Source organism: Chrysochloris asiatica, unplaced genomic scaffold (genome assembly GCF_000296735.1).
Source record: "Chrysochloris asiatica unplaced genomic scaffold, ChrAsi1.0 scaffold00156, whole genome shotgun sequence".
NCBI lineage: Eukaryota > Metazoa > Chordata > Mammalia > Afrosoricida > Chrysochloridae > Chrysochloris > Chrysochloris asiatica.
In genome coordinates, this window is record NW_006408674.1 from 1,683,966 (window position 1) to 1,711,014 (window position 27,049).

Consider the following 27,049-nt stretch of genomic DNA (forward strand, 5'->3'; position numbering starts at 1 on the left):
GGATGTGATTGCTTGCCTTGATTGTTCCCAGGTGAATAGCTTGCTTGTTCTTGTAATAGTCAAACAGTCTGTCATTTTTGTTTTGTTTGTTTGTTTGTTTTTCCTGTTAGTCTTTCTTTCCAGAAATATCTTCTGTTCCTCTAGTCACTCCGGGCTGGTCTGCATGTCCTTTCAAGTGGGAATGTCCCACCTCAGAAGGTTCTAGATGGGGCTCAGGATTCCACCAAAAGTCCTAGACACTACAAAGGCTCTGCAAGAAACCTATTTTACTAGGGGAAGTTCTAGAACCTCCTTTAGGTATTCCAATCAGTTATAGGCTAAAAATGGGCTTATAAGCTTTCTGCAATCAGGTTTCCCAATATTCCTTTTATATCCCACTCAAGCGTCTATTTTACAATAGTAGGCAAGGGAAACCAATATCCATCAGACAATCAAGCATCTTAACATTATTTCCCCTCTTTTACCCATTCAGACTGTGCCTTGACCCTTATATCACAAAGCTCTGTAGATCCAAGGTTGAAAATATATCCATATTTACTTCTGTTCCATTTAGCCCATGCAAACCTACCTAAGTGCTCACCTATCTTCCTCATTCTATTTCTTGGAAAACTTTTGTTGCCAGAGAGTCATTTATTATTTGAACTAAAATATGCCTCAGTGTCATTCATGTTTTAGCCTAAGTTCTGCCATATGAAACCGTGCAGGACAGGTGTCCCCTCAGGTGTGGATGGACATATGTGTTTAGTATGACACAAGTAGCATTTGGAATTAGGCAGATCACGGGGCAGTTCTTGGTTTAACCAAGCTGAGTGACTTCAAGCACTGTGGGAGATTGTTTAATGGTTATGCATTTCTCCAGTATGCTTCCCTTGTGGGATCCTGGGTGGTGCAAACAGTTGACACTTGTCAAGGTTGGCAGTTCAAACTCACCAGCTTCTCCTTGGAAACTTTATACAGAGTCTCCATGAGTTGGAACTGACTTGACAACACTTAACAAAAACAACTAACCTAAAAGGATCCCAGGTTATGTGCTGGGCTTCTAATTGCAAGGTCAGCTGTTTGACTCCACCTGCTGATTGTTGGGAGAAAGATGAAGCTTTCTATTCTGTAAAGATTTATATCCTCAGAAACCCTATACAGGAACTGTATCACAGCACAGAACAACAGCAAATAGCCTAAAGACTGGCAGTACAAACTCATCCAGTGGTGTTGTGGAAGAAAGATCTGGAGCTTTGTAAAACTATAGCCAAGAAAACCATATGGAGCAATGCTACTCTGTAACAAAGAAAGAGGGTCATGAGGAGTTGGAAGGGCAGTGGGTTTGGTTTTGGCTTTATGGAGTCCTTGGGTGGTGTAAACTGTTATCATGCTTGGCTGCTAACCAAAAAGTTGGAGGTTCAAGTCCACCCGGAGGATCCTCAAAAGAAAGACCTGGCTTTCTACTTCCAAAAAAATCAGCCATTGTAAACCTTATGGAGGTATTCCATTCTGACTTTGCAGAAATGGTATCTCTTTCTCTATCTTCTTGAATGTGGGTTGTTCTTGTGATTTGCTTTGGCCAACAGAATGTGGTGAAAGTGATATCGGGCAAATTCTGGAGCTTAGGCCTCAGGAGGCCTGCTTCTTCTGCCTTGGTCCTCTGGGAATTAGAAATCATATAATCTACTGAAGGTGAAAGGATTCATAGAGGAGCACTAAGAAGGCCCCGCCAATAACCAGCATCAGTTGCCTGATAGGTAAATGCTGTCATCTTGGACTCAGCAGCCCAGATGCTCTTTTAGCATAATGAGTGAACCTGGAAGAAACCAGCAGAAGATCTGCACAGCCAACCCACAGTTATGACACTAAACATCCTGAGCTTCTGCTTTTCAATGTCAAAGTGGAAAAAAAAGAAAATCTTTGTATGGTTACTGTCAGGTAGTGTTGAGTCAGTTCCTACTGATAACCACCCCATGTACAACAGTACGCAATACTGCCAGTCTTACACCATCCTTACAATTATTGTTATGCTTGAGCCCATTGTTACACTCACTGTTCAAATCCATCTCATTGAGGGTCTTCCTCCTTTTCATTGACCCTTCACTTTTCTAAGCATGATGTCCCTTTCTAGCGACTGGTCCCTCAAGACAACATGTCCAAAGAACATGAGATGCAGTCTGCCATTCTCACTTCTAAGGAGCAGGTACTTCTTCCAAGACAGATTTTTAAAATTCCTCTGGTGGCCCATGGTACTTTCAATATTCTTTACCAACACCAAAATTCAAATGCATAAATTCTTTTTCAGTCTTCTTTATTCATTGTTTAGTTTCTGTATGCATTTGAAATGATGGAAAATACCCTGGCTTGGTTTATTTTCTTCAAAGTGATATCTTTATTTGTTAACACTTGAAAGAGTTTTGTAGCAGATTTGCCCAGTGTCATAAGTTGTTTGATTTATTGACTGCTGCTTCCATGGGAGTTGGTTGTGGATCCAAGTAAAATGAAATCCTTGACAACTTCAATCTTTTCTCCATTTATCATGATGTCCTTTACTGGTTCATTTGTGAGCAATTTTGTTACATTGAGATGTAATCCATACTGAAGGCTGTGGTCTTTGATCTTCATCAGTAAGTATTTTAAGTCCTCTTCCTTTCAGCAAGCAAGGTTGTATCATCTGTATATTGCAGGTTGTTTGTTAATGAGTCTTCCTCCAGTCCTGATGCCACACTCTTCTTCACATAATCCAGTTTCTCAGATTATTTGCTCAGCATACAGATTAAACAAATATGGCGAAAGGATACATATAACCCTGAAACATATTTTTCCTGATTTTAAACAATTCGGTATCCCCTTGTTCTGCTCGAATGATGGCCTCTTGGTGGGTGTATCAGTTCAGCAAGAGCACATTGAAGTGTTCTGGAATTCCAATTCTTCGCAATGTTATCCATAGCTTGTCATGATCCACACAGTCGAATGCCTTAGCAAAGTCAATAAAAGACAAGTCAACATCCGTCTTGTATTTTCTGCTTTCAACAAAGTTCCATCTGACATCAGTAATGATATCCCTCATTCCATGCCTTCTTGTGAATCTGGCTTGAATTTCTGGCAGCTTCTGTCAATGTATTGCTGCAACCATTTTTGAATGATCTTCAGCAAAATTTTACTTACATGTGATATTAATGCTATTGTTCAGTAATTTCTACATTGTGTTAGGTCACCTTTCCTTGAAATGGGCACAAATATGGATCTCCTTCAGTAGCTTGACCAGGTAACTGTCTTCCAGATTTTTTGGTATAGAAATGTATGATTGATTGATTGAGTGTTGTTAGCTGTTATGATTATTGTTATACACACTTTTGAAGCTGACCCTCTCTTTAATCCTTAGTTTTTACTTTTCAGGTTAAGTGTACTTCCTTTGATTTGATCTCATTGTAAGAAGCCTTCTTGGTGATTTATTAAACTGGTCTCCCTTCTTGCTACTATTTTTTCTATTTCATCAATTTTCTTCATAAAATAACACAATGGATGTGACTTGATCTTTGCCAGATACGGTGGAACAGCTATTTTTAGTTATAATACCTTCCATACAATAGGTGCTAAAACAAAGACTTTCTTTTATTCATCCAGCCCAAGTCAGTGTTCCTTTGTTAGTTTGGATATTATCACTGTCTTCTATTCAGCTTCATACTGGTTATAATCTTTTGCTCGTTTTGACTTGGGCTACTGCCAAGTCAAACTCCGCTCCTTTGAGCTCATGCTGGTGGTTTTTCAGAACTTACGTGTGTAGGATTTAACATTTAACCTGGCGAAATTCCCTTTTGCTAGCTTTAGCTCAGCACTCCAGCTGGCCAAGGTAATCTTGGTCTTAAATCTATCATTTGCTTCTCACTTGGTGCATCTAGATTAAATGAGTATTACCTGCATGGTTTCTATCAGTTATTTAAAATAAAAACATTAAACAGGACAGAGCTCCTAGTGGCACATATTACTATCATGGCCCAATTTGACACAAAACTGGAAAATATTAATAACCATATTGCAGGTTTATTCTTTTTCACATCTTGTAGATCACTTCCACGTGGGCAGTAAAACTGTTTTCTAAAACCATACATCACATCTAATAATGGTCTTCGGAAAAAATTTTGCTAAGTACTGGTCCCACAATCTGAGTCTTTTTGTTGATCTAACCACAGTGAATATAAAATTCAGTTGTTGTGGCCAAGTGCTCTCGAGTCGGTTCTGACTCATAATGACCCTCTATAGGGTTTCTAAGGAGTGGCTCATGAGCTTGAACTGACGACTTTGCAGTCCAGTGTATTAACCCACAGCACCAGGACTCTGCAAAATCCTGTAGTTCCAACTGTACAGAAAGTCTTCTCAGGGTAATGGTAAAGGAAAGGCCAGTCAATATATTTATCTACTTTCAGCACTTTTGAGAAGTCAAAGCAAAAAAAAAAGAGAGAGAGAGAGAGAGAGAGAGAGAGAGAGAGAGAGAGAGAGAGAGAGATAATTTTTGTCCAAGATGGATTTTCAATTTGTCCTAATGGTCGAACACATCTGAAATAGGGAAGTAAGAAATTTTTATTTGCATTTACATAAGAGCTTTTGAGTGTAAACAAGCATCTTTGTTTTTTCCAGAGCTCATGTAATTACAGTGCTTTACCATTTGAACTTGTTATAAGGCAGAAAAGAGACCCCATCTTCAAATGTATATTATTGTTGTTGTTGTTAAGTGTTGTCAAGTTGGTTCCGACTCATAACGACCCAGTACAGGGATTCTGAGGAGACTCTTTATTAAAAAGAGGAGTAAGGAAACACAGTGGCTCCATAGGATGAGCACTGGGCTTGAGAACCACAAGGTCAGTAGTTCGAGCCCACCAGTTGTTCTGCTGGAGAAAGATGAGGCTTTCTGTTTCTACAAAGATTTACAAGCCTCGTAAACAGGGCTGCTAGGAGTTGGAACCGAGCAACCATGGACTTGGTTTGGACTTATAGCGACCCTGTATAACGCTTCTTAGGCTGTGTAGTGCTGTAGCTTAGAGCACTGGATGGCAAGGTCGCTTTGAACCACAAGGTCAGCTGTTCAAACTCATCAGCTGCTCCTATGGAAATCCCATATAGGATCGCTATGAGTTGAAGCTGACTCAACAGCACTCAACAACAACAACAATAAATCTTTATGGGAGCAGAAAGCCTTATCTTTCTCCCATGAAGTGGGTAGTGAATTCTAACTGCTGACCTTGTAGTTAACAGCCCAACACGTGACCCACTTCATCACCAGGGGTCCTTTCATCTAGCCTCTTAAAGTTGCTGTGTATGGTAGGTTTGGGCTTACCTATTCTCTAGATAAGAAGATTGATAATCTGAGAGAAGTGTGAGGTTTAAATTACAGAGTTAGTCGCAAATTGAGTCACAAGATCCATCTGACGTCAGCAATGATATATATGCCTTGTTCGACAGCTTTGTTTATATCTGGCTGGAGCCTTTGGTGGTCAATGTACTATTGCAGCTATTTTTTAATTATCTTTAGCAAAATTTATTTGCATGTGATATTAATCATATTGTCCAATGATTTCCACATTCCACAGGGTCACCTCTCTTTGGAATGGGCACAAATATGAATCTTTTCCAATCAGTTGGCCAGGTATCTGTCTCCCAAATTTCTTGGCAGAGATGAGCAAGCATTTCCAGTACTGCATCAATTTATTGAAAGATTTCCATTTGTATTCCATCATTTCCTGGAGTCTTGTTCTTTGCCAATGCCTTCAGTGTACCTTGAACTTCTTCCTTTAGTATCATTGGCTCTTGATCATATGCTACTTCTTGAAATGGCTGAACATCAACCATTTCTTTTAGTGACAGTGACTCTATGTATTCCTTCCAACTTCTTTTGATGCTTTCTGAAGCATTAAATATTTTATCCATAGAATCCTTCAATATTGAAAGTACAGGAATGAATTTTTTCTTCAATTCATTCAGTTTGAGAAATGCTGATCATGCTCTTCCATTTTGGGTTTCTAACTCCAAGCCTTTCACATTTCACTATAATACTTGATTTTGTCTGCCCTTTGAAATTTTCTGTTCAACTCTGTACCTCTTCATATCTTCCATTTGCTTTAGCAGCTCTTTGCTGGAGAGCAAGTTTCAGAGTCTCTTCAGACATCCATTTTGGTCTTTTCCTTCTTTCTTGCCGTCTAAGAGACTTTTTAGTTTCTTCCTGTATGATATTCTTGATGTCATCCTACAACTCTTCTGGTTTTTGGTCATTAGTGTCTCATGTTTACCTGTGCTTTATTGACTACTCAAAGGCTTTCAACTCTGTGGATTATGATAAGCTCTGGACAACACTGCAAAGAGTAGGAATTACAGAACACTTGATTGTGCTCATGAGGAATCTGTACAGACTCTAAGAGGCAAGTCATTCAAACAGAATAAGAGGACACTGTATGGTTTAAAATCAGCAAAGGCATACACTAAGGTTGTATTCTTTCATTATACTTGCTCAATCAGTATGCTGAGCAAATGATCCAAGATGGATTATATGAAGAAGAATGGGGAATGCAGATTGGAGGAAGGCTCATTAACAACCTGCAATTCTGCAGATGATACAACCTTGCAAGTCGAAAATGAAGAGAACTTAACTGATGAAGGTAAAAGACCACAGGTTTTCAGTACGAGTTGCATCTCAATGTAAAGAAAACAAAAATCCTCACCACTGAATCAATAAATAGCATCATGATAAATAAAGGAATGACGTTGTCAAAGACGTCATTTTGCTTGGATCTGGAAGCAGCAGTCAAGAAATCAAATGATAGATTGCATCAGGCAAATCTGGTACACAAAACCTCTTTAAAGGATTCAAGAGCAAAGATGTCAGTTTGAGGACTCATGTAGTGCGCTTGACCCAAGCCATGGTATTTTCAATAACCTCATGCGTGTGAAGGTTGGACAGCGAAAGAGAAAGACCGTAGAAGAATTGATGCGTTAGGATTATGGTGTTGGAAAAGACTATTAAAAGTACTAAAGACTGCCATAAGAACAAATCAATCTGTGTTGGGAGAAGTACAGCCAGACACTACTTAGAAGCCAGGATGGCAAAACTTCTCTCATGCTTCAGACATATTATCAGGAGGGACCAGTCCCTGGAGAAGTACATCACAAAGTCCTATTGTGCATGGGGTCGCTGAGAGGGAAACGACTTGATAGCACCTAAAAAGAACCAAGACTGTGTGTAGTTAACACTCAAGTGGTTCGTGTTACATCCAGTGAAGTTGCGCTGAGGGGGCCTGGGCCATACCGGGAGCCTGCTGGAGACAGTCTGGGAGGGATTGCGGTTCTGCGGTTTGGGGACACCTCTTGGAACTGGGCAGGATCACGTCCCCTAACACAGCTCAGCCGCGCATGCGCATGTGGCGGAAGGAGTCGGGGCGAAGCGGTGCGCTCTCGGCCTGGATCCCAGGCCCACCCCAGAGCGCGCGGCTGCGCACTGAGTTGCCGTCCCGCCAGTCCTCCCGGAAGCGCAGCGCCCTGCGCGCGCCACGTCAATCCCAGCACATCCTAGATCAGGGCTCCAGCCCTCCAGCTGGTCTGGGGAGCTGCACCCGAGCTCCCACGACTCGCAGTACCGGACAGGGCGTACCATGGGTCGCAGATCCCCGAGTCCTGCCCTTCGGGTGCTCCTGCTTCTGCTGCTTTACTGTGCGGAGCGATCGCGGGGAGCCGAACTCACCTTCGAGCTGCCGGATAGCGCCAAGCAGTGCTTCCACGAGGAGGTGGATCAGGGCGTGAAGCTCTCCCTGGACTATCAGGTGAGGTCCGGACGCCGGCAGCGCGCCTCCTTGATCCCCCTTCCGGATCTCACCCGGCCACTGGCGCGCCCCAGTCTAATTGAAGTGGCTGGAAGTAGCCAAGGCGGTGGAAAGGGTGGGGATCTCCGGAGACCTACTAGCTTCCCCGAGAGGAAGAACCTTTTGACCAGTCAGTACCCATCTGAGACCGACCGGGCCGATAGGGCAGGTGGTCAGGGCTGAAGGTGTACACCCCTGAGTGACTGGGGTGCCTCAGTGAGTCCGGCATCCGGGGGGTTGGCCACAATGACGCCTGCCAGGCTCCTTTCACTCCTAAAAGCGCGCCTTCTAACCAGCTGGACACAGACTCTCAGTCTGTTGTTAAGTACTGTCCAGTGGTTTTCAACTCATAGTAACCCTGTGTAGGGGTTCCAAGGAGTGGCTGGGAAGTTTGTGGCTCAGTGATTTATCCCATATGGGCACTTAAAAATGGTAACTCACAGTTTGTTTTCTTTTTATCCTCGCAAACATTTAGAGCTGGAGTTGGGTGAGCGCAGCAGTGGGAACGTTTCAGTATGGCCTCTGCGCCCTGGAAATGTTCACAGGTAGTGTGTTGTGCCTTGGGAACCTGACTGTTGTTATGTGTCTCAGAGACGCTCTCAGCTCCTGCATTCCGCTCTCAGCTCCTGCATTCCCGACTCAGACTCAGAGAGAGTTCATGACTCACAGTTGCAGGGAATATGTCTTGGGTGAGGAATTTGCCCCTAAGGTTTAGCCAGCAGATCTAGGGTTGGGGACTGAGTGGGCGCGTCATACCCAGATCCTGCCCCTTATTGGGAGGGATCAGCAGAAGATTCAGTGCCCACTTGCCCCAGGGTGGTGCTCACCAGATCCCACCTCCTTACCATCACCATCAGAAGGCCAGTCTGCTGTCTGAGAGCTGGTCAGTAATTGGCTGGCATTTTTCTGGCACTTGCTGAAATGTTAGGCACTGGACTAATCGTCACCACAAATATATGTCCAAACGAAAGCCAAATCCACTGCCATCCAGTGGATGTGGATCCACAGTGACCCTGTGGGACAGAGTGAAACTGCCCGGAGGGGTTTCCAAGCTTGTAATCATTACAGAAGCAAACTGCCACATCTTTCTCCTGAGGAGCACCTGGTGGGTTCGAACCACTGGTCTTGTGGTTTGCAGCATAGCTCTTAATCACTGTGCCCTAGGCTCGTTACAGCCCTGTGAGGGAGATACTATTATTGTCATCATTTTATAGATGAAGACCTCCTCATGGACTAAAGGAATTTGTCCAGAGTCTCAGAGCTAGTGAGTGGCAGTGCCCTCAAGAAGTGACTTGCTCCCTGTCTTGTGTTGAGTGTTATAAAGAAGCAAAGGCACCTAGTGGTCAATTTGCTTAACACTTTTCAGCTTTCCTTTCCTCCTCTGTAACAGCATCTGCCTTAGAAGGCCGTGAAGATTAAATGAACAAAGTTTCATTGTCATTTAGTGAGTGGCAGCCCATGGATAACAGCATGCTGGGTGTCTTTTATGGTTTTCAGGTCATTACTGGAGGTCACTATGATGTGGACTGTTATGTGGAAGACCCCCTGGGGAACATCATCTACAGGGAAACCAAGAAGCAGTATGACAGCTTCACACACCACACGGAGGTCAAGGGCGTGTATCAGTTCTGTTTCAGTAATGAGTTCTCTACCTTCTCTCACAAGACCGTCTATTTTGATTTCCAAGTGGGCGATGAGCTCCCCATCCTCCCAGACATGGGGAACAGGGTCACAGCTCTTACGCAGGTGAGTGGACACGACCATAACAGCTGTCAACAGGCCCAGCTGAGCCTGTGTTTCCTAGCCTGGTCTTCCTCTTCTGTCCCTGTCTCAGTAATGAGTAGAGTCATCATCCACCCAGCTCCCAGCCTGGAGAGCTCATGTTGGCCTTGCCTCTCTTCCTGTCCACTCCTAGAGGACACTGTTCGCCTGCTGGTCTTCTCTCCCATTCCTTAACTGGATCCCTGCAGTGCCTGCCTCGGGTATTCCTGTTTCTACTCCTTTGCACCCATTTCATCAACAACAGCACAATAACAGGCTTCTGGTGTGGCACTGTGGATCAGCACTGGACTGTGAACCATAAGGTTGGCAGTTCAAACCTACCAGCTACTCCTCAAAAACTCTGCACAGGGTCGCTATGTGTTGAAATCAACTCAACGGCACTTAATAACAGCAACAATACAATAGAATGTTATTTCTTGTACAAATAATCGTTTAGAGAAGGTTGGCTGGTAGCTTTCCTTCATGATTCAGGAACCCAAGCATGCTCTTCTGGTATTGCCATCCCTTAGGGCTTCGGAATTCTCTGCCTCTAGCCACCAAAGGAAGGAGGCCGTGGGAAAGCCCCACTGCCTATGGCAGCCCTGGCCCCCAACTAGTCCTCTTCATGTCTGCTCATACCCATTGTTGAGAACCCATCAGTTTGGATGAAAGAAAGGTTGGGAAATACAGTCGCGTGGTTGTAACCTCTTAGTTACAACTCTACACTATGGAAAGGCAACCATGAAATATTTGGAGGGCAATTTTTTCCACATGTGGCCCTCAAGGTTAATTATAATCTGATTCCAGCCCCCGTCATCAGCTTTCCCTCCTGCTATTTAAGCTCCTTTCCCCCTCCCTTTTTCCAGTTGTAAGCTTCCGGAGCGCTCATCTATTCTGACTCATTGCCACCTGATAGGACAGTGTAGAACTGCCCCATAGGGTTTCCGAAGCTGCAGTGTTTACAGGAGAAGCCTGCCATATCTTTCTCCCATGGACTGCATAGTCAGTTTGAACCACAAAGTCAGAGGTTCAAGCTCCCCAGACACTCCTTGGGAGCCCCATATTATGGATCTGAACCAACTTGATGGCACTAAACAACAACAACAACCCCCCCCTCCCAAAACCCCCACAACCATCAAGTCAATTCTGACTAACAGTGCCCCACAGGACAGAGGAGAAGTGCTCCTTTGAGTACTGAAACCCTTAAGTCTTTTTATGAGAACAATTTCAGCTGTCAACACTTAGCTTGCTGTACTGGGCTCCTTTCCCGAGGGCTTTGTTGTTGCTGTAGTACTGTTAAGTCAGTTCTGACTCATGGCAACCCTGTATAGGGTTTCCAAGGAGTGGCTAGTGGGTTTGAACTGCCGACCCTGTGGTCCAGTCCAGTGCTTATCCTACAGCGCCACACCAGGACCCCTTTCTGAGGGCTAGGACTATATTATTTACTTTAGTGTTTCTAGTGCCCGCCCAAGTGCAAGAGGCATGGCACGGAATATTTGTCAAATGACTGCGTGCCAGGGCCCAGGAGAACCTGCAAGACAGGAATGGCTACTCAGGGCTGCTGCACTGGTTCCAAAACCAAAGTCAGAGCGTCTCCGTGCCATGGCCAGTGAGCTCTGGTACCTCCCGGGTTACCCACTGAGGAAGGCTTCCTTCCCTCTGACTGGCACACGGATGAAGTCCTGTGAGTCCATTAGTCCAGTCTTCTCCCTTCTGAGTGTCACTCCGTGAAGCACTTGGACATCCGAGCTGTGTTGATCAGTAGCCATTTGTCATATGTTGTTGTCCTCTTGTGAGCTGCCATTGAGTTGGCTCCTGACTCATGGTGATTGACATGTTACAGTAGAACTGTGCTCCATGGGACTTTCTTGACTGTCATCCGTATGGAAAGAGCCTTGAAACCTAACAGTTAAGCCTGGCTCCTAACTGAAGGTTGGTGGTTCAGACCCACGTAGTGACTCTGTAGGAAAAAGACTTTGTGATCTGCTCCTATAAAGAATATTGTTGTCGTTGTTGTTAAGCGCCGTTGAGTCGGTTCCAACCCACAACAATCCTGTTACAGAGTTTCTGAAGAGCAGCTGGTGAGCTTGAACCACTGACCTTGTGGTCCAAACCGACTTTGCAGTCCAGTGCTGTACCCCACAGCGCCACACTACACACCAGGACTCCATAAAGAATGTAGCTTATAGGAAGCTCGAAGGGACAGTTGTGCTCTATCTGACAGGGCTTCTGTGAGTCCAAAATCAACTTGTCAACTAACAACCACCTTTGCAGAAGCAGTTCACCAGGTCTTTTGTCCTCAGAGCCACGGCCTCACTCAGACACCTTATTATCCATATATGTTGTTGTTGTTAAGTGCTGTCGAGTCGGTTCCGATCCATAGCAACCCTGTACATGGTTTCCGAGGGTGTAAATCTTCACGGGAGTAGAAAGCCTCATCTTTCTCCTGCAGAGCGGCTTGTAGTTTCGAACCGCTGATCTTAACATTCGTAGCCCGATTCGTAACCACTATGCTACCAGAGCTCCTTTAGCTGTTTAAATTTAAATAAATTAAAATTGAATAAAAATGTTACTTTGTCATTTGCACTAAGTGATATGGTAAGTAGTAGCCACAGATGGCCAGTGGCCATGTACTAAATAGAACTTTCCACTGGACAACACTGGTTTGAGTTTGACAATATGACTGCCATTAGAGATTCCGGCCCAGGATATGTATTGTGTGGGAGATCTTTCTCAACCGAGACTCTTGAGAGTTCTGTTGGCCACTGATGAAACAGCCTCCGTTTTGAAGATTTTATACATCTCCAACAGCTGACCCAAGGACTTCCCCTTTTAACCGGTGGAAAGCAGATATGGGAGGTTCGGACTTCAACACACCTTTCTGGGAGACACAGTTCTTTCCATAACAAGTTGTCTAGAAGTCTGTTTGGCACAGGAAGAGGGAGGGCCTTCCAACTGGAGAGAAGAGCAGAGCAAATAGAGTGTAGTTGTTTTCTCTCCTCATAAGCCCTTACTTTGTTTTTCTTGGCATGGAGCCCCATTTTAGCCAGCAGGTGTTTTCTCATTTGCCCACAGTCTTCATATAGCACCATGATGGAACAGAAGCCACATTTTCCGGCACCAAAGGAAATACTAGAGTCAAAAACCAAGACCCACAGTGACCGAGGACCAAGTCAGAGATTCAGGGACTTGTCTCAAGCTTGTGCTTGAAGTTAGGATAACCTCTCCTAGGAGAGGTCATGCATGGTCAAGGTCATGGCCAAGGAACATGTTATTTCAGAGAAGCCAAGTTTGAGGTGACCTGGGTTTCCTGGGGAGCCGAGTAGATCCTGGTGAAGACTGAAGCTTCTTGACAGAGGCCAGGGCTTGCCTCGGTGGTGGCCTAGTGAAGACCAGAGGTTTTCCTAACTCTGCTGGAAGTCCAGCTCCTGCTTCCCTGCAATAGCGTGCCTAAAGAATTTAAAGAATCAAATACTTGTGTCATTGGAGGTCCATGTGAGGTGTGGGCTAAAGGATTTTCTTAGTTATTGCAGACTGAAGGATTCCCCTAGTGGTGCTCAGTTAACACATTTGGCTGCTAACCAAAAGATTAGAGGTTTCAATCTACCCAGTGGCTCTTTGGAAGAAATGCCCAGCCATTGAAAACCCTCTGGGACGCAGTTGTCCTCTGAGACACACGAGGCCGCTATGAGTCAGAATGAACTCAGTGATAACTGGTTTATAGACCCAAGACCTGAATCTCAGCAGGTCATAGAGACCGGCTACTATGTCAGGGTAAGAAGAGAAGAAGGGAATGGTCTAGGGAAGGGACAGGTCAGTTTATTTCCAGAGACTGTTGTGATGGCCCAGAATCTCAGGAGGCTCCGGGATGCTGGAAACCAGTCAGGATTGGTGGTTTGACAGGGCAGCAGGCTACTGACCAGGAGAGCTGAGAACCCACACCTTTGAGAAGCGGGACTCTGAAGCAGAAGGTACTCTGCTGTTTTCCTGTTGGGCAGGAAGCAGGCGGAAGGGGTTACCTAACTGAAAGTTTGTGGTCACAGGCGGAGGGGCCTTCTTTTAGACTCAGAGAAGATCTTGGTGGGTGGAAAGTAGTTTTTCACGGTTTAAGAGGATGCTTTTGGGATGCGATGATTCTTAGTGGTGTGTTACTCTGGGTCTCTTGTGGGGCCTTTGAAGGTCTTAAAGGTGTCGAAGTTTCCACCCCAAGAAAGCTGTAGGCTACCCACTATTCCTCTGTCATTTCCTCAGAACAGACCCCTTCTGTCTCTGATTTAAGATTGCACCATGAAATGCATGAGGGTCCTCTTCATGGACCCTAGTGCCGAACTCTGGCCTGTGCTCTCCAGTCCTCCCTTGGCTGACGTGCCCTCTCGTGGGGGCTTTCTGCACGTGTGACTTGTGTGTCCTCCCTGCGTCTTTCTCCCTCCTCCCTCCCTCCCTTCCGTCCCTCTCTCCAGTGACTCTGGATGCTGGGAGAAGGCGAGAGATGCTGACCTGTGCTTGCTGCTGAATCCCCAGGCCAGGGTCCAGGGCCCAAGGAGCTCCTAGTTCAAGTGAGTCCTGTGTACACTTTGAGTTTCCGAGCTTGCGGCAGAAATCAATCTCAAAAAATGGGATTGTAGCCTCTCCTAGTGTTTAGGCCAAGTGTCCTTAAGTATATGCCTTTGTGTGTGTGTATGTGTGTATATGTATTTGTGTGTATATAAGTCCAGACCTACTACTGTGAAGTGAATTCCAACTCATAGTGACCCTGTGTAGTCTAGTGCTTCTCCTACAGCATTACTTGGGCTCCTTTTTTTGTGTATATGTGTATCTATATATGTAGTCCCTGGGTGGCACAAACAGTTTACACATGACTATTAACCTAAAGATTGGTGGTTGGAACCACCCAGTGGCACTGTGGAAGAAAGATCTGGCAATTTGCTTTCATAAAGATCACAGCCAAGAAAACCCAATGGAGCACTTCTACTGTGTGATATATGGAGTTGCCGTGAGTCCGAATTGGCTCAACAGAAATGGGTTTGTCTTATATATACATACACACACACACACACACACACATTTCTTGTGACATTTCACCACTTCTTCCCCATGGATCAGACTGTTATCTGAGAAGGTTGGATAACATGTACACGAGAAACCAAACCCACAGACCTGGCAGAGAGACCAGTTGCCAGTCTGACAGACGCCTCTGCCTGGTGGTCTTGGAGGCTAAAGGGAGATTGTTGTCCTTCTTCCTATCTGTTGAGTCTAGTTTAGCTCTTACAATGGCCCAGAATAAAGGACATACCCAGTGTGGCAAGGAAGGACATTTTATGGACATAATCTCCCACCTGACTTTTGTAAATGGTTCGGTGAGAGAATCAGGGGTTCTGGGGATTAGAGAGGGCACACAGTGGTTAGTTTCCTCTACATTTCTTATACTTTGTAAATAATTCTTTTTTTTTTGGGAATTGAAGCAAGTATCTATTGTTAGGCAATTCCAATTCATAACGACCATATATGACAAAATAAAACTTCCCCCATAGGGCTTTCTTGACATCTTTACGGAAACAGAGGACCTTGTCTTTCTCACCATGGCAAACCACCAACCTTTTGGTTTGGAGCCAAGTTTTTAACCACAAGGGTTTCTTATGATCCTTTCTAGCCTAAGAGCTCACTGGTGGTGTTAAACCTGTAGGGTTCAGATATACTGGTGTTTTAGAGGTTGCCTAGCACTGTAGGATAAGCAATGGGCTACTAGCCCTAAGGTAGTTCAAATCCACTAGCTGCTCCTCTGGAAAAAGCCGAGGCTGTCTGCTCCCGTAAAGGTTTACAGCCTTGAGAACCCTATACTGGACCATTATGAATTGGAATTAACTCAATGGCAGTGAGGTTTTGTGTTGTTTTATGAATAAGACACAATGGATTAGTTTTCATTTGCTGAGTATCAAGTGACCAAAATGTAATGCTTAAAAAATTAACCCATGTGTTATCTTAAAGTTTAGCAGGTTAGAAGTCTGGGCAGGTGGAACTGGGTTAAGTGACCAAGGCTGAGATCGAGGCTGGGCTGGGCTGGGATCTGGAGGCTGTTGGGGAGAATCTGCTCTCATGCTCACTCAGACTGTTGCCAGAATTCACTCACTTGCATTTGTAGAACTGAGGTGCTAAGTCCTGGGTCCCTCGAAGGCTGTCTGTTGGGGGTTGCTTTCTGCCCCTAAATGCCTTTCTCGTCCTTGAGCATAGCCCCTCATCTTCAAACCCAGCAGCCCTATTTTGCTTTCAGTGGTTGCTATGAGTCAGAATCAACCATACAGTAGTGGGCTTGGTTTGGGTTTGATTTTGAGTGGAAAATCTCTTTATCTGAAGGTCGGCTGTGCTTCATAACCTAATATAGCCTTCAGAGTGACAACAGTCATTCCTTTCAGGGGTCAGGGGATGAACTCTTGGAAGCTAGTGTTAGACGTCTGCCTGTTGTTGTTAAGTGCCATCAAGTTGGTTCCGACCCTAGTGACATTGTGTGGGGTTTCTGAGGAGCAGCTTCTTAAGTTTGAACCTCCAACCCTGCAGTTCAGACCAACCTTGAGTGCTTATCCTATGCAGGTACAGGAAATTGTGAAGTAGTGTGTGTTCCAGATGTGTGTATGAGGGGCGTCAAGCAATTCTCAGAAAAATGAAACTAAAAGATCATGGAATTTTTCCATGACTTTTTTGAAGTCCCCTCATATGTGTATATGTGTGTAAGATCATATGTATATATGTATGTATGTACCGGCGTCACAGTGGTTAAGTGCTGGGGTTGGTGGTTCGAACCCATCCAGTAGCTCCATGGGAGAAAGGCATAGTGTTCTTTTGCTGTAAAGACTGTTGTTATTGTTAAGTGCCATCAAATTGATTCCAACTCATAGAAACCCTCTGTAGAGTTTCCCAGGAGCGGCTGGTGGGTTTGAACTCGAGTTTCAAACTGACCTTGTGGAAATCCTACTGGGCAATTCTACTCTGTCTCCTTAGAGCTCTGTGAGTTGGAATTGACTCGAAGGCTCTTAACAACATTTCTGTTTTTGCATGTGTTTGTGTGTGCACGCATTTTGCTATGTGGAGAAATGTTTATCTTTGTGCGTTTGCATGTGCACATGTATATATATATACAATTGTATAATCGAGCAGTAAATTCAGAGTCCAATACAATTGTGATCTAATTCACACTCTACTACTTTTTAGTTCTGTGACCTTGGACAAGTGGCTTAGCTTCTTTGAACTTTAAATCCATCATTTCTATGTGTGTTAAGTCATCAGTGAGCCCCCACCACCACCACCAAGGGGGGTGATCATCTCTGCCTATCAGAGGATTATGAGGGTTCAGTGGGATGATCAGTTCTGCCTATGGGGATATTGTAAGGGTTCACTAACAGAACCTAGGACAGTGCTAGAAACCATAGACTCCCCTACACTAAGGCAAGTTGAGCTCAAATCCTGACTCTGCCATCTGCTAACTCTATGACCCTAGGCAAAGTTACTTAGCCTCTCTGAGCCTCTACTGACCTAAAGATTCATTTCTTTATCTGGTAAAAATGAATTATAATTTTACTAGGCTTATAATAGGAACCCTGGAGTTCTGCTGTGGATAAGCACTTGACTACTAACTGCAAGGTCAGTGGTTCAAACCCACCAGTTGTTCCTTAGAAACACTATGCAGGGTGTCTGTGAGTCAGAACTGACTGAGCAGCACTTAAAACAACAACAACATAATAGGATCCTTGGTATGGCTGCTAGCTGAATGGTTATAGGGTTGAATCCATTTCCTGCCCTATGGGAGACAGAGATGGCAGTTTGCTTCTGTAAAGATTACAGCCTTGGAAACCCCAAGGGACAGTGTGCTCTGTTGTATATTGTCACTGTGAGTTCCATTGATTAGAAGGCAACAGTTGGCTTCTGATCTGAGGATTAAATATAAGCACATAAAACCCTTTGCACAGACCTGTGGCCAACATTCAGGAAGTGCCACCTACAATAATGACGACATGCGCTGTAAGCTTGGTTCCACTCTCCATTGTGCAGTTAGAAATGAGACTCATTTTCTCTTCCTGCCTAGATGGAGGCCGCCTGTGTGACCATCCACGAGGCTCTGAAGACTGTGATTGACTCCCAGACGCATTACCGGCTCCGGGAGGCCCAGGACCGGGCTCGGGCTGAAGACCTGAACAGCCAAGTCTCCTACTGGTCTGTCGGCGAGACCATCGCCCTGTTCGTGGTCAGCCTCAGCCAGGTGCTGCTACTGAAAAGCTTCTTCACAGAAAAACGACCTCTGAGCAAGAGGGGCCACTCCTAGCCTAGGCGTCCTGCTCGAGGGTCCCTCGCAAGCTACCCCAAGGTGGGGCAGCTCTCCTTGGTCACAGGTGCCTGCTTGGCCAGTGGTTGTGATTCAGAGTGAAGGGGAGTCCAGAGAGGTGCCCTGGAGTGTCACCTCGGCTTCTATTCAGACGCTTCATCCTTGCACCTCCCGCAGCTGAAGCTCACAAGGGACCCTTTAGTGAGAAGGCTGCAGGCTGCACTGGCGTGTGCTATACAGACTGAGAAGACATTTACAGGCAAGCTAGCAGTTGGCCACCATGGAAGGACAGGCAGGAAGCTATTTGGTGGCCTGACCAGTAAGAGGCACCCTCACCATGTCCTCCGGGTCAGCTCCCGGCTTAGCTCTACTCTGTAATACAGTGGACTGCCCGCAGGTCATTAGGTCGTTTGGCTTGTGTGTCCCACCCTGTGTGAAGAGGAAGGGGACCCTCATTGCTGGCCTTTCCTCCCATGAAGTGCTCTGTCCTTGAAAAAAATCAAGTCCTGAAGCGGCTTCGTAGCTGCTTCTGGACCCAGGTGAGCAAGCTGGAAATTCATGGTGACTGGTGCCCACAGTAAATGTGTCTCTCCTAGGAGGGGGCCTCTGTTTAATAAAACAAAGTGTGGATGCCTTGAAGACTTGTGCCTTTATGTTTTTGCCCTGAAGTTATTTACAACTTGATGGAAAGCATGAGGTTGGGTGTAATAGATGATTATGTGTCGTGGAGTCGGTTCCAACTCATAGCGACCCTGCACAGGGTTTCCGAGGCTGTAAATCTTTACAGGAACAGAAAGCCTCATCTTTCTCCCGCGGAACAGTTGGAAGTTTCGAACTGCTGACCTTGAGGTTTGCAGCCCGATTTGTAACCACTACGCTACCAGCGCTCTTTAATAGATAGATGTCTTAGGCATGTGTAAAGGAGCTCTGGTAGTGTAGTGGTTATGAGTCTGGCTGCTAATTTCAAGGTCAGCAGTTTGAAACTACCAGCTGTTCCACGGGAGAAAGATGAGGCTTTCTGCTCCAACAGCCTCGGAAACCCTGTGCAGGGTCGCTATGAGTTGGAACTGACTCCGCAGCACACCACCACCACCTCCCCCAGGCATGTGTATGGGATGCTGGAATGTTTAGAACCAAAAAAAACACTAAGCAAAACCCCAACCCATTGCTGTTGAGTCTGTTCTGAGTCAGAGTGACCCTGTTTGGCAGAGCACAGCTCCCAATATGGCTTCCACAACCGTGATCTTTTCAGAAGCACTGGACCGCAAGGTTTGTTGGAACCACACAAGGTCGGTGGTTCAAATTCACCAGCCGCTCCTCTGGAATCCTTGTATAGGGTCACAATGAGTTGGAACTGACTGACGGCACTTACCAACAACAAATGGAGTCCTGGTGTAGAGCTGTAGTTATGATAAGCACTGGACTGTTAACTGCAAGGTTCGCTATTCAAACCCACCAGATGCTCTTTGAAAACCCTATACTGAGTCGATGTGACTCGAGGGCACTTAACAACAACAACAACAGTGCCTGGTGCCAGCTCTAGGGAATGGCTGTCTCTGTGTGTAGGATCTGGAGGAAGGTCTCTGTATCTCTGAGCCTTTGTTCCGGGGTGATTATCAAGTGACTAGACTACCCCCATTCTGGCTTGCTAGCTTGCTTTTAATCTCTTTTATATCTCAAAAGAGATTCATTCAGAAAACACACAAACTAATCCTATCTCATAAACGTAACAACGAGAACCCCTTTCCAAATGAGATTTGGTGGGGAAGGATACAGTTAAATGCGTAAGACTCCCCTTGACATCTGGGGACACGGTTGGAAGGGGTGTTCATGTTGGCACCTGAGTGTCAAGAGTACTGGATTGGGTCAGTACCTTCTGGATTTGAATGCTGGATCTGCCACGTAGTATTTCATCCTGAGCAAGGTTCTGAACTTCTCTGAAGCTTTGTTTCCTCATCTGTCAAATAGGCACGTTGTTGTTAAGTGCTGTTGAGTCAGTTCCGACTCATAGCAACCCAGAATAGTGTCTGAGGAGCGGCTGGTGGGTTTGAACTGCTGACCTTATGGCTCGCCATCCAGTCCTGATCTCACAGCACCACACCAGGAGTTCAAATCAAATGACCATTAGAGAATACTTTGCCTAGATACAAACTTTGGACTTTCGGATTGCTGCTAATTGTTACACCCCCACCCCACCCCTTACCCCCCAGTCCAGTGTAAACTATTTGCATTTGAAGCCTGGCTGTTAGCAGCTGGAGTCTGGGAACACACCTACTAATTTGTACAGAATGTTGACAACCCCCCAAGGAATAGGAAGATAGGAACTCTGGCCCTTAACTGAAGTTCTGAGCTATTAATTAAAATAACATGCTTGAATGAGTATGTCTTACTAAACTTAGACTGGCTTTTAAGAAAGAGTGGGCTTCTGGGAGGAAATTCTCCTTAAAATAACAATGATTTTGGACAGGTAAGCTAGGCTTGACTTTGAAGACCAAGGATTGGTTGGTGTTCAATGCTGTCGAGTTGGTTCTGACCCGCAGCTGGTGAATTTGAACTGCCAACCTTTCAGTTGAGTGTTTATCCTACAGCACCACACCAATTCCAGGCAGAGCAAAGAGGTGACTGAGCTCACTGATTGGCTGTTGCAGTAAAATATCGGGTGTAGTTGTTGCTAAGTGCCGTTGAGCCGGTTCTGACCCAGAGTGACCCTGTGTAGGGTTTCCAAGGAGTGGCTGATGAGCTTGAACCGCCAACCTTGCAGCTCAAATCGGCTTTGCTATCCAGCACATTAACCCACAGCACCACACCAAATATTGGTTGTTGTTAAGTGCCATCAAGTCAATTCTGACCCATAGAGACCCTGTATAGGGTTTCCAAGGAGCAGCTGGTGAGCTTGAACCACTGACATTGCAGTTCAAACGACTTTGCAGTCTGACGCATTAGCCCAGAGCGCCACACCAGGACTCTTGGTGTTGGTAGCTATGTCTATGTAAGCAATTTAGTATTTTTGGGCCCACGCAACATTGTCCCCCAAAAGAGGGAGTGTTTGCTTTGTTAAAAAATGATTTTCAAAAAAAAAAAGCAACAGCTTGACACTCACACAAATAGAAAATGAACAGGTGCTAAAGATTTTATTGTACTCATTCATCAGTGGAGATGTGCTATCTAAATGAGTATTTGAAAAAAACAAAAAACCAAGCGTATTTATATGTCATTGGGTACCATAATGCCAGTTCTTACTCATGTTGTTAAGTGCTATTGAGTTGATTCCTACCCATTAGCAACCCATACCCTGTATAGGGTTTCCAAGAAGCAGCTGGTGAGCTTGAACCACCAACCTTGCAGTTCAATGACTGTGCAATCCACATTAGCCCATGGGTACCACACCAGGACTCCATAAACTCTATAAATTATAGTTTCCAAGGCTGTAAATCTTTATAATGCTTTCAAACAGTTAACCCTCCATGCCACCAGGGTTCCATTATATAGACTTGTAAAATAGCTCAAAGACTGGAGTCATGACCTGGGGGAGTGTCCATTAGACAATGCATAGAAATCTAACTGCCTTCCAATTGGCTCAGACTCATGGCGACTCTCTGTGTCACAGTAGAACTGGGCCCGACAGGCTTTTCAGTGACTGCTTGTTTTGAAAGCAGATTCCCAGCCTTTCTTCTAAGGTGTCTCTGGGTGAACTCAACCCTCCAACTACTTGGTTAGCAGCTCAGTGTGCTAACCACTTGTACCACCCATGATTTTTGTTAAAACACATTTTTTCCCCCTTACAACTTCAAAAGGGGCTGCTGAACCAACTGGGCATTGTCTGATTTCCACTTGCTCTCTCTTAATTTTTTATTGTGAAGTGAGTGATTACATGGGAGAACATTGGTTTTACACTCACTGTTGCATTGCAATGATTACAATGTCTTCTGTTCATCATCATTCAACAGTATTTGCTTCCATTCCCTTTGTTATTGTTTGTTTTTTTCTTTTTGGCAGGGGAGTGGGGAGGATGTACACAAAAACACTACAGAATATAATCCTTTAAACAACCAAAGGGCACATTCTGCAAGCCTGCCTCCTATCCACCAGCACACAGCCTTTCTCTTTCCATGAGTCCAGAGTCCTCAGCTGCTCTCCCTCTCCATGTCCTCATCTCTGCCTCCATCTCTGGTGTCACAGTTTCTCTGGATAGTGTGTGATTTCCACTTTTGATAACAGTAAGATAGTATCAGATTACCCAGTAGGCAAGGTAAGCACAGGCTCACTTGTATTTTCTTACTGATCTGTAGTGAACTTTTTATTTTACCACATCAAAGATTTGGCATCGAGGTCTGGCTGGCCTCTCTCTCTCCCAACTCCACAATACCTTCCTACAGAATGAAAGCCTTTTTTCAAATTTATAGTCCTGACAGGGATAGAGTATCCAGTAAACTAAACAAGGTAAGCACATGCTTACTTATCAACCTTAGTGAGAAACATGTAAAACTGTTTACTACAGATCAATAAGTACGCACAAGTAAGTTCCTGACTACCTTGTTTATTGGCTATTTCAGTTATCCCATCCTCGCTGGTTCTATGTCAGGTCATCTCCTGGCTCCCAGGCCCCTCCATCCTGGGTTGGGAAGTTTTCAGCTATTGCAAATTTTAGGACTCTGCCATCCCTTGCTGCTTTCTTCAGTCCTGCCCAGCCTTTGTAAAGTACTTTGAACCACAAGGTCAGCGATTCAAACTCACCAGTTACTCCTTGGAAACCCTATACAGGGTGATTATGAATCAGAACAAAGTTAACGGCACTTACCAACCAACAACAGAGTTAAAAGATGGAAGAGAGGAGGGAGGAAGGAAAGAAGAAAGTTGCTCCAGATTCTAGGAAACAAGAAGGATTAGAACAATGCTGTACATACACACTGAAGGTAGTAAGGGGAGCTCTGGAAGAAGCCTGAATTTTTTCCTTCTAACTGTACAAGTGGGGACTGGAGTGCTCAGGCCCTTGAATTTCTTCCATTCCCTTGTTTGATTGCATAGGTGACTGGACCTAGCACACATGTTTATTTCCTGCTCTACACACTTGCCGAACAATGCACTAGTCAATAGGGGACTCCATATGACAGGATGGAGACCTGGGCTGGTGCTGTGGGCTAAAGCACTGGACTGCAAGGTCAGTTTGAACCACAAGGTCAGTGGTTCAAACTCACTAGCCACTCCTTCAGAACCCTATACAGGGTCCCTATGAGTTGGGACCGACATGACAGCACTTAACAACAACATTTGATAGGAATCCCATTGTGGCATTGTAGGATAAGTGCTGGATCACAATGTCAGTATGAACATCAAGGCCAGCGGTTCAAACTCGCCAGCTGCTCCTCGGAAATTCTATATAGGGTTGCTATGGGTCAGACTTGATGACACTAAGCAACAACAAATAAACCTGAAGTAATGGTACCTGAGAGGATTTGAACATCTAAATCCATCAGTGAGAACTTATAGTCCCACCTTTGTTGGGACTAACAGTTCAAGAGTTCTTATTTGCTTCTCTCTGGCGTTTCAGTCCCCATATATTATGGTGGAATTTGCAAGGGTGGGGAACGTCTGGCCCACAGGCTGTATATATGCCTGTGAAATTATGTGGTCTGGTCCTGCCAAGGCAACTGCAGTTCCAGCCATCACATTTGTTGTTAAGTGCCATCAAGTTGGTTCCAACCCCTAGCAATCTTGTATAGAGTTTCCAAGGAGCAACTGGTGAGCTTGAACCGCCTACCTTGGGTTCAAGGTGACTTTGCAGTCCAGCGCATTAACCCACAGTGCCATACCAGGTTTCCAGTCATCACATTGGTGGTGGTGGTGGTGGTGTTGATGTGCTGTGGAGTCAGTTTGGACTCAACGACCCTGTACAGGGTTTCTGAGGCTGTATAAATCTTTACGAGAACAGAAAGCCTCATCTTTCTCCCACGGAACAACTGGTAGTTTCGAACTGCTGACCTTGAGATTAACAGCCTGATTTGTAACCACTACACTATCAGAGCTCCTAGTCATCACATTGTTGTTGTTAAGTGCCATCAAGTCGGTTCCAATCCATAGCGACCCTGTATAGGGTTTCCAAGGAGCAGTTGGTGAGCTTGAACTGCCAACCTTGCGGTTCAAACGGCTTTTCAGTCCAGCTCATTAACCCACAGTGCCACACCAGGACTCTAGGCATAACATTAGGGGTGAGTTAATTAAATGTTTGACCAGATATAGCATGCTAATTTTTTAAAAAGGTTTTATTTTAAATTATGTGATAGTTTACATGGGAGAACATTAGCTTTACATTCATCTTATCGTATATCGTTTCATTGCCATGGTTACAATCCCCTCCATGCATCATCAACCAAACAAAGGGTATATACACTACAAGCCTGCCCCAGGTCGTCAGCACACGGGCCCTCTCCTTCTCTGGGTGTGAAGTTCCCCAGCTGCTCCATCTCTCCATGTCATCGTCTATGCCTCCATCTTTGGCGTCACTGTTTCTCTGGGTAGGGTCCTGCGCTCTGCTCATCTCCCTTGATGGTCGCAGGGACCTCTGCTCCTTGACTGCAAAGTCAACCACTCTGTCCATTTGCTACAAAACGTCTACCTTTACATTTCCAACCTTCACAGTCAGTCCTGATAGCAATTATTCGCTATTGTGCCACATGAGTGCTATCCCCATCTCCTTTCATCAGCCCCACCCAGACAGATTGGATATTACTCAGTGGAGAGTCGGCCTTCCTCCACGCCCACTGGATCTAGGCTCCGTCTTGAAAGTTTGTAAGCCAGTCACTTCTTGCCTTTGTAGCATCCCCATTTTGAGTAGCCATCGTCCAAGTTGCCCATCCCTGTCTACCCTGTGAATGGAGGGCGTGGGAATGATCCTCACTGTAAAGATTTGTTCCCTCTTTTGAGTACTGCATCCATAGGTTCATCAAATTGTATCAGATTACTCTGTTTTTCCTCTTCTTTCTTCTTATAGTTAAATTCTGATCATCCAGCCATTGAAGCCAGGTCAAGTGGGTATTATCTGCAAGTGTGGGTGTTCTTGTGCATATGCCCTCTCTTCTTATCAGCTGGACACTTCACTCTCCACTCTAGTCCTCTGTAGCTCTGTCACTGACTCTGGACCCAGGAGTCCCCAGGTCTTGCCATACTACTGGCCAACCAGGTCTCCACCCAGGTTAACAGGAGTCTATTGAACGTGGTAAGGCTTAGCTTGCAGTTTCATTGCTGTTTTTCCATCACTTCCCCTTATTGGTGACCAACATGGTCACCAAGCAGAGAGCATGTCTGCTTGTGTATTCCCATCAAGTCTTAATCTTGGAAGGGGTTTGCCCTGAGGGGACCCGACCTCTTGCCTTGATATCTCCTGGGCGAGCAACTTGCTTGTTCTTGTAGTAGTCAGTCAGATTGTCGTTACTGTTTTTCATTTTTCCTGTCGGTCTTTCTTTCAAGAAGTATCTTCTGTTCTAGCCACTCCAGGCTGGTCTGCTTGTCCTTTCAAGTGGGAATTTACCACCTCAGAAGATTCTGGATGGGGTTTATGATCCCACCTATGGTCTTATGTAGTGCAGAGGCTCCATCGGAAGCCTCCTTCCTGGGCACGTTGTAGCCCCATTTTAGGTATTCCATTCTGTTATAGGCAGAAGACAGACTTACAAGCTTTCCATGGTGATATTTCTAGCGATTCCTTTCTCTCCCCCTCAAATGTCTATTTTATAATGGTATGCAAGGGAAACCAAGATTCAAAAGACAGCCAGGCATCTTAACATTGTTTCCCCCTTTTTTCCCATTCCAACCATGAGCAGGCTAATTTTAAAGTTGATAATTTTGTTTGGCCTGTGAATGATTATAAATTTTGACATAAAATGGCCCTCCCTCCACCCCTGTATCTATGGAATGGTCAATTTCCTCTTACTATAAATAAAACCTTTCAAATTAAAATAGGAAATCTATGCTTCCTTGGGGTTGGTTAGGACAGCAGCACCCAGTCAGCAGCCATATCGCTTTCTAAAAAGCTGCTATATATTTTGGGGATTGTGTAAGAATTCTAAGAACTATCGAAATGAAAGCACAGCCATAAACTCTCAAATGGTGTATAAACTGCTGGAGACTGTCCCACCGTTCTTAGGAAAATGAAGCGCAAGCTCTTAGGGACTGTTAACCATGATATGTAACTTTGTCTTGGAATTTGAGTCAAAATTATTTTAAAAAGTCAGGTGATACTGTGGTTAGACATTGGGCTGCTAACCACATGATCAGTGGTTCAAACTCAGCAGCTGCTCCATGTGAGACTGCTCCTGTAAAGACTGAAAATCTAGGAATTCCCAAGGAGCAGTGCTACTCTGGGCTGTAGAGATTCTTAAGAGTTGGAACTGACTGGATGGCTGTGGGGTTGGGTTGGGGTTGGTTTCTTGGTAACAGTATCTAGTGCAGAAGGAAAGTGACCCAAGTGGACCAAGTAGCTTGTGTAATACAGGAGGAAGAAAAAGGGTTCTTCCTCTAGGGTCACCTGGTGACTTTCTGAGTGGAACCTAGTTTCTCATAGGGGTTGCCATCAAGAAGAGGATCTATTTGAGATCCATTTTAAATTGTAATACTATTAAAAGTGTCATTCTTGTGAGTTACATTAGCTAATTTGATCCCATCTGTTGTTCATGTAGTTAAGTGCCATCGAGTTGTTTCTGACTCATAGCAACCTTGTATAGGGTTTCTGAGGAGTGGTTGGTGGCTTTGAACTGCTGAACTTGGGGTTAGCAGTCTGGTGTTTATCCTACAGCACCACACAGGACTCCATATAAATTATATTTAAAAAGCACAATGCTCAAGCGGGACATTCTTTACTAATGAAGTTAAAACCAGCTCTTGTTTGGTTCAAATATTTCAGGGCATATTTGGGGTTAAAGATGCTCTTATCTGTGGGAGAAAGATGAGGTCACCTGCTCCCATTTACCGTCTTGAAAGCTCTAAGAAGCAGTTCTACTCAGCCCTACATAAAGTTGCTATTAGTTGGAATTGACTTAGTGGCAGTGGGTTTGGGTGAGGCATTTGTGATTTGATGAGCTCAGCATTAATCAGGAGTAGCTGAATAGACACTATCCACTGCCACTGAGTCGAATCCTATTCCTGGTGACCTTGCACA

At 44.9% G+C, this 27,049-nt stretch overlaps 1 protein-coding gene across 1 annotated transcript; it reads left to right on the plus strand.

Moving 5' to 3' along the window:
- The first annotated feature begins 7,619 nt into the window (after positions 1–7,619).
- On the plus strand, positions 7,620–17,905 carry TMED3 (transmembrane emp24 protein transport domain containing 3). Its single transcript, XM_006870899.1, has 3 exons — positions 7,620–7,787; positions 9,324–9,572; positions 17,662–17,905. The coding sequence occupies exons 1-3, from the start codon at positions 7,620–7,622 to the stop codon at positions 17,896–17,898; spliced, it is 654 nt and encodes a 217-aa protein (XP_006870961.1). The 3' UTR covers positions 17,899–17,905.
- Positions 17,906–27,049: the final 9,144 nt, after the last annotated feature.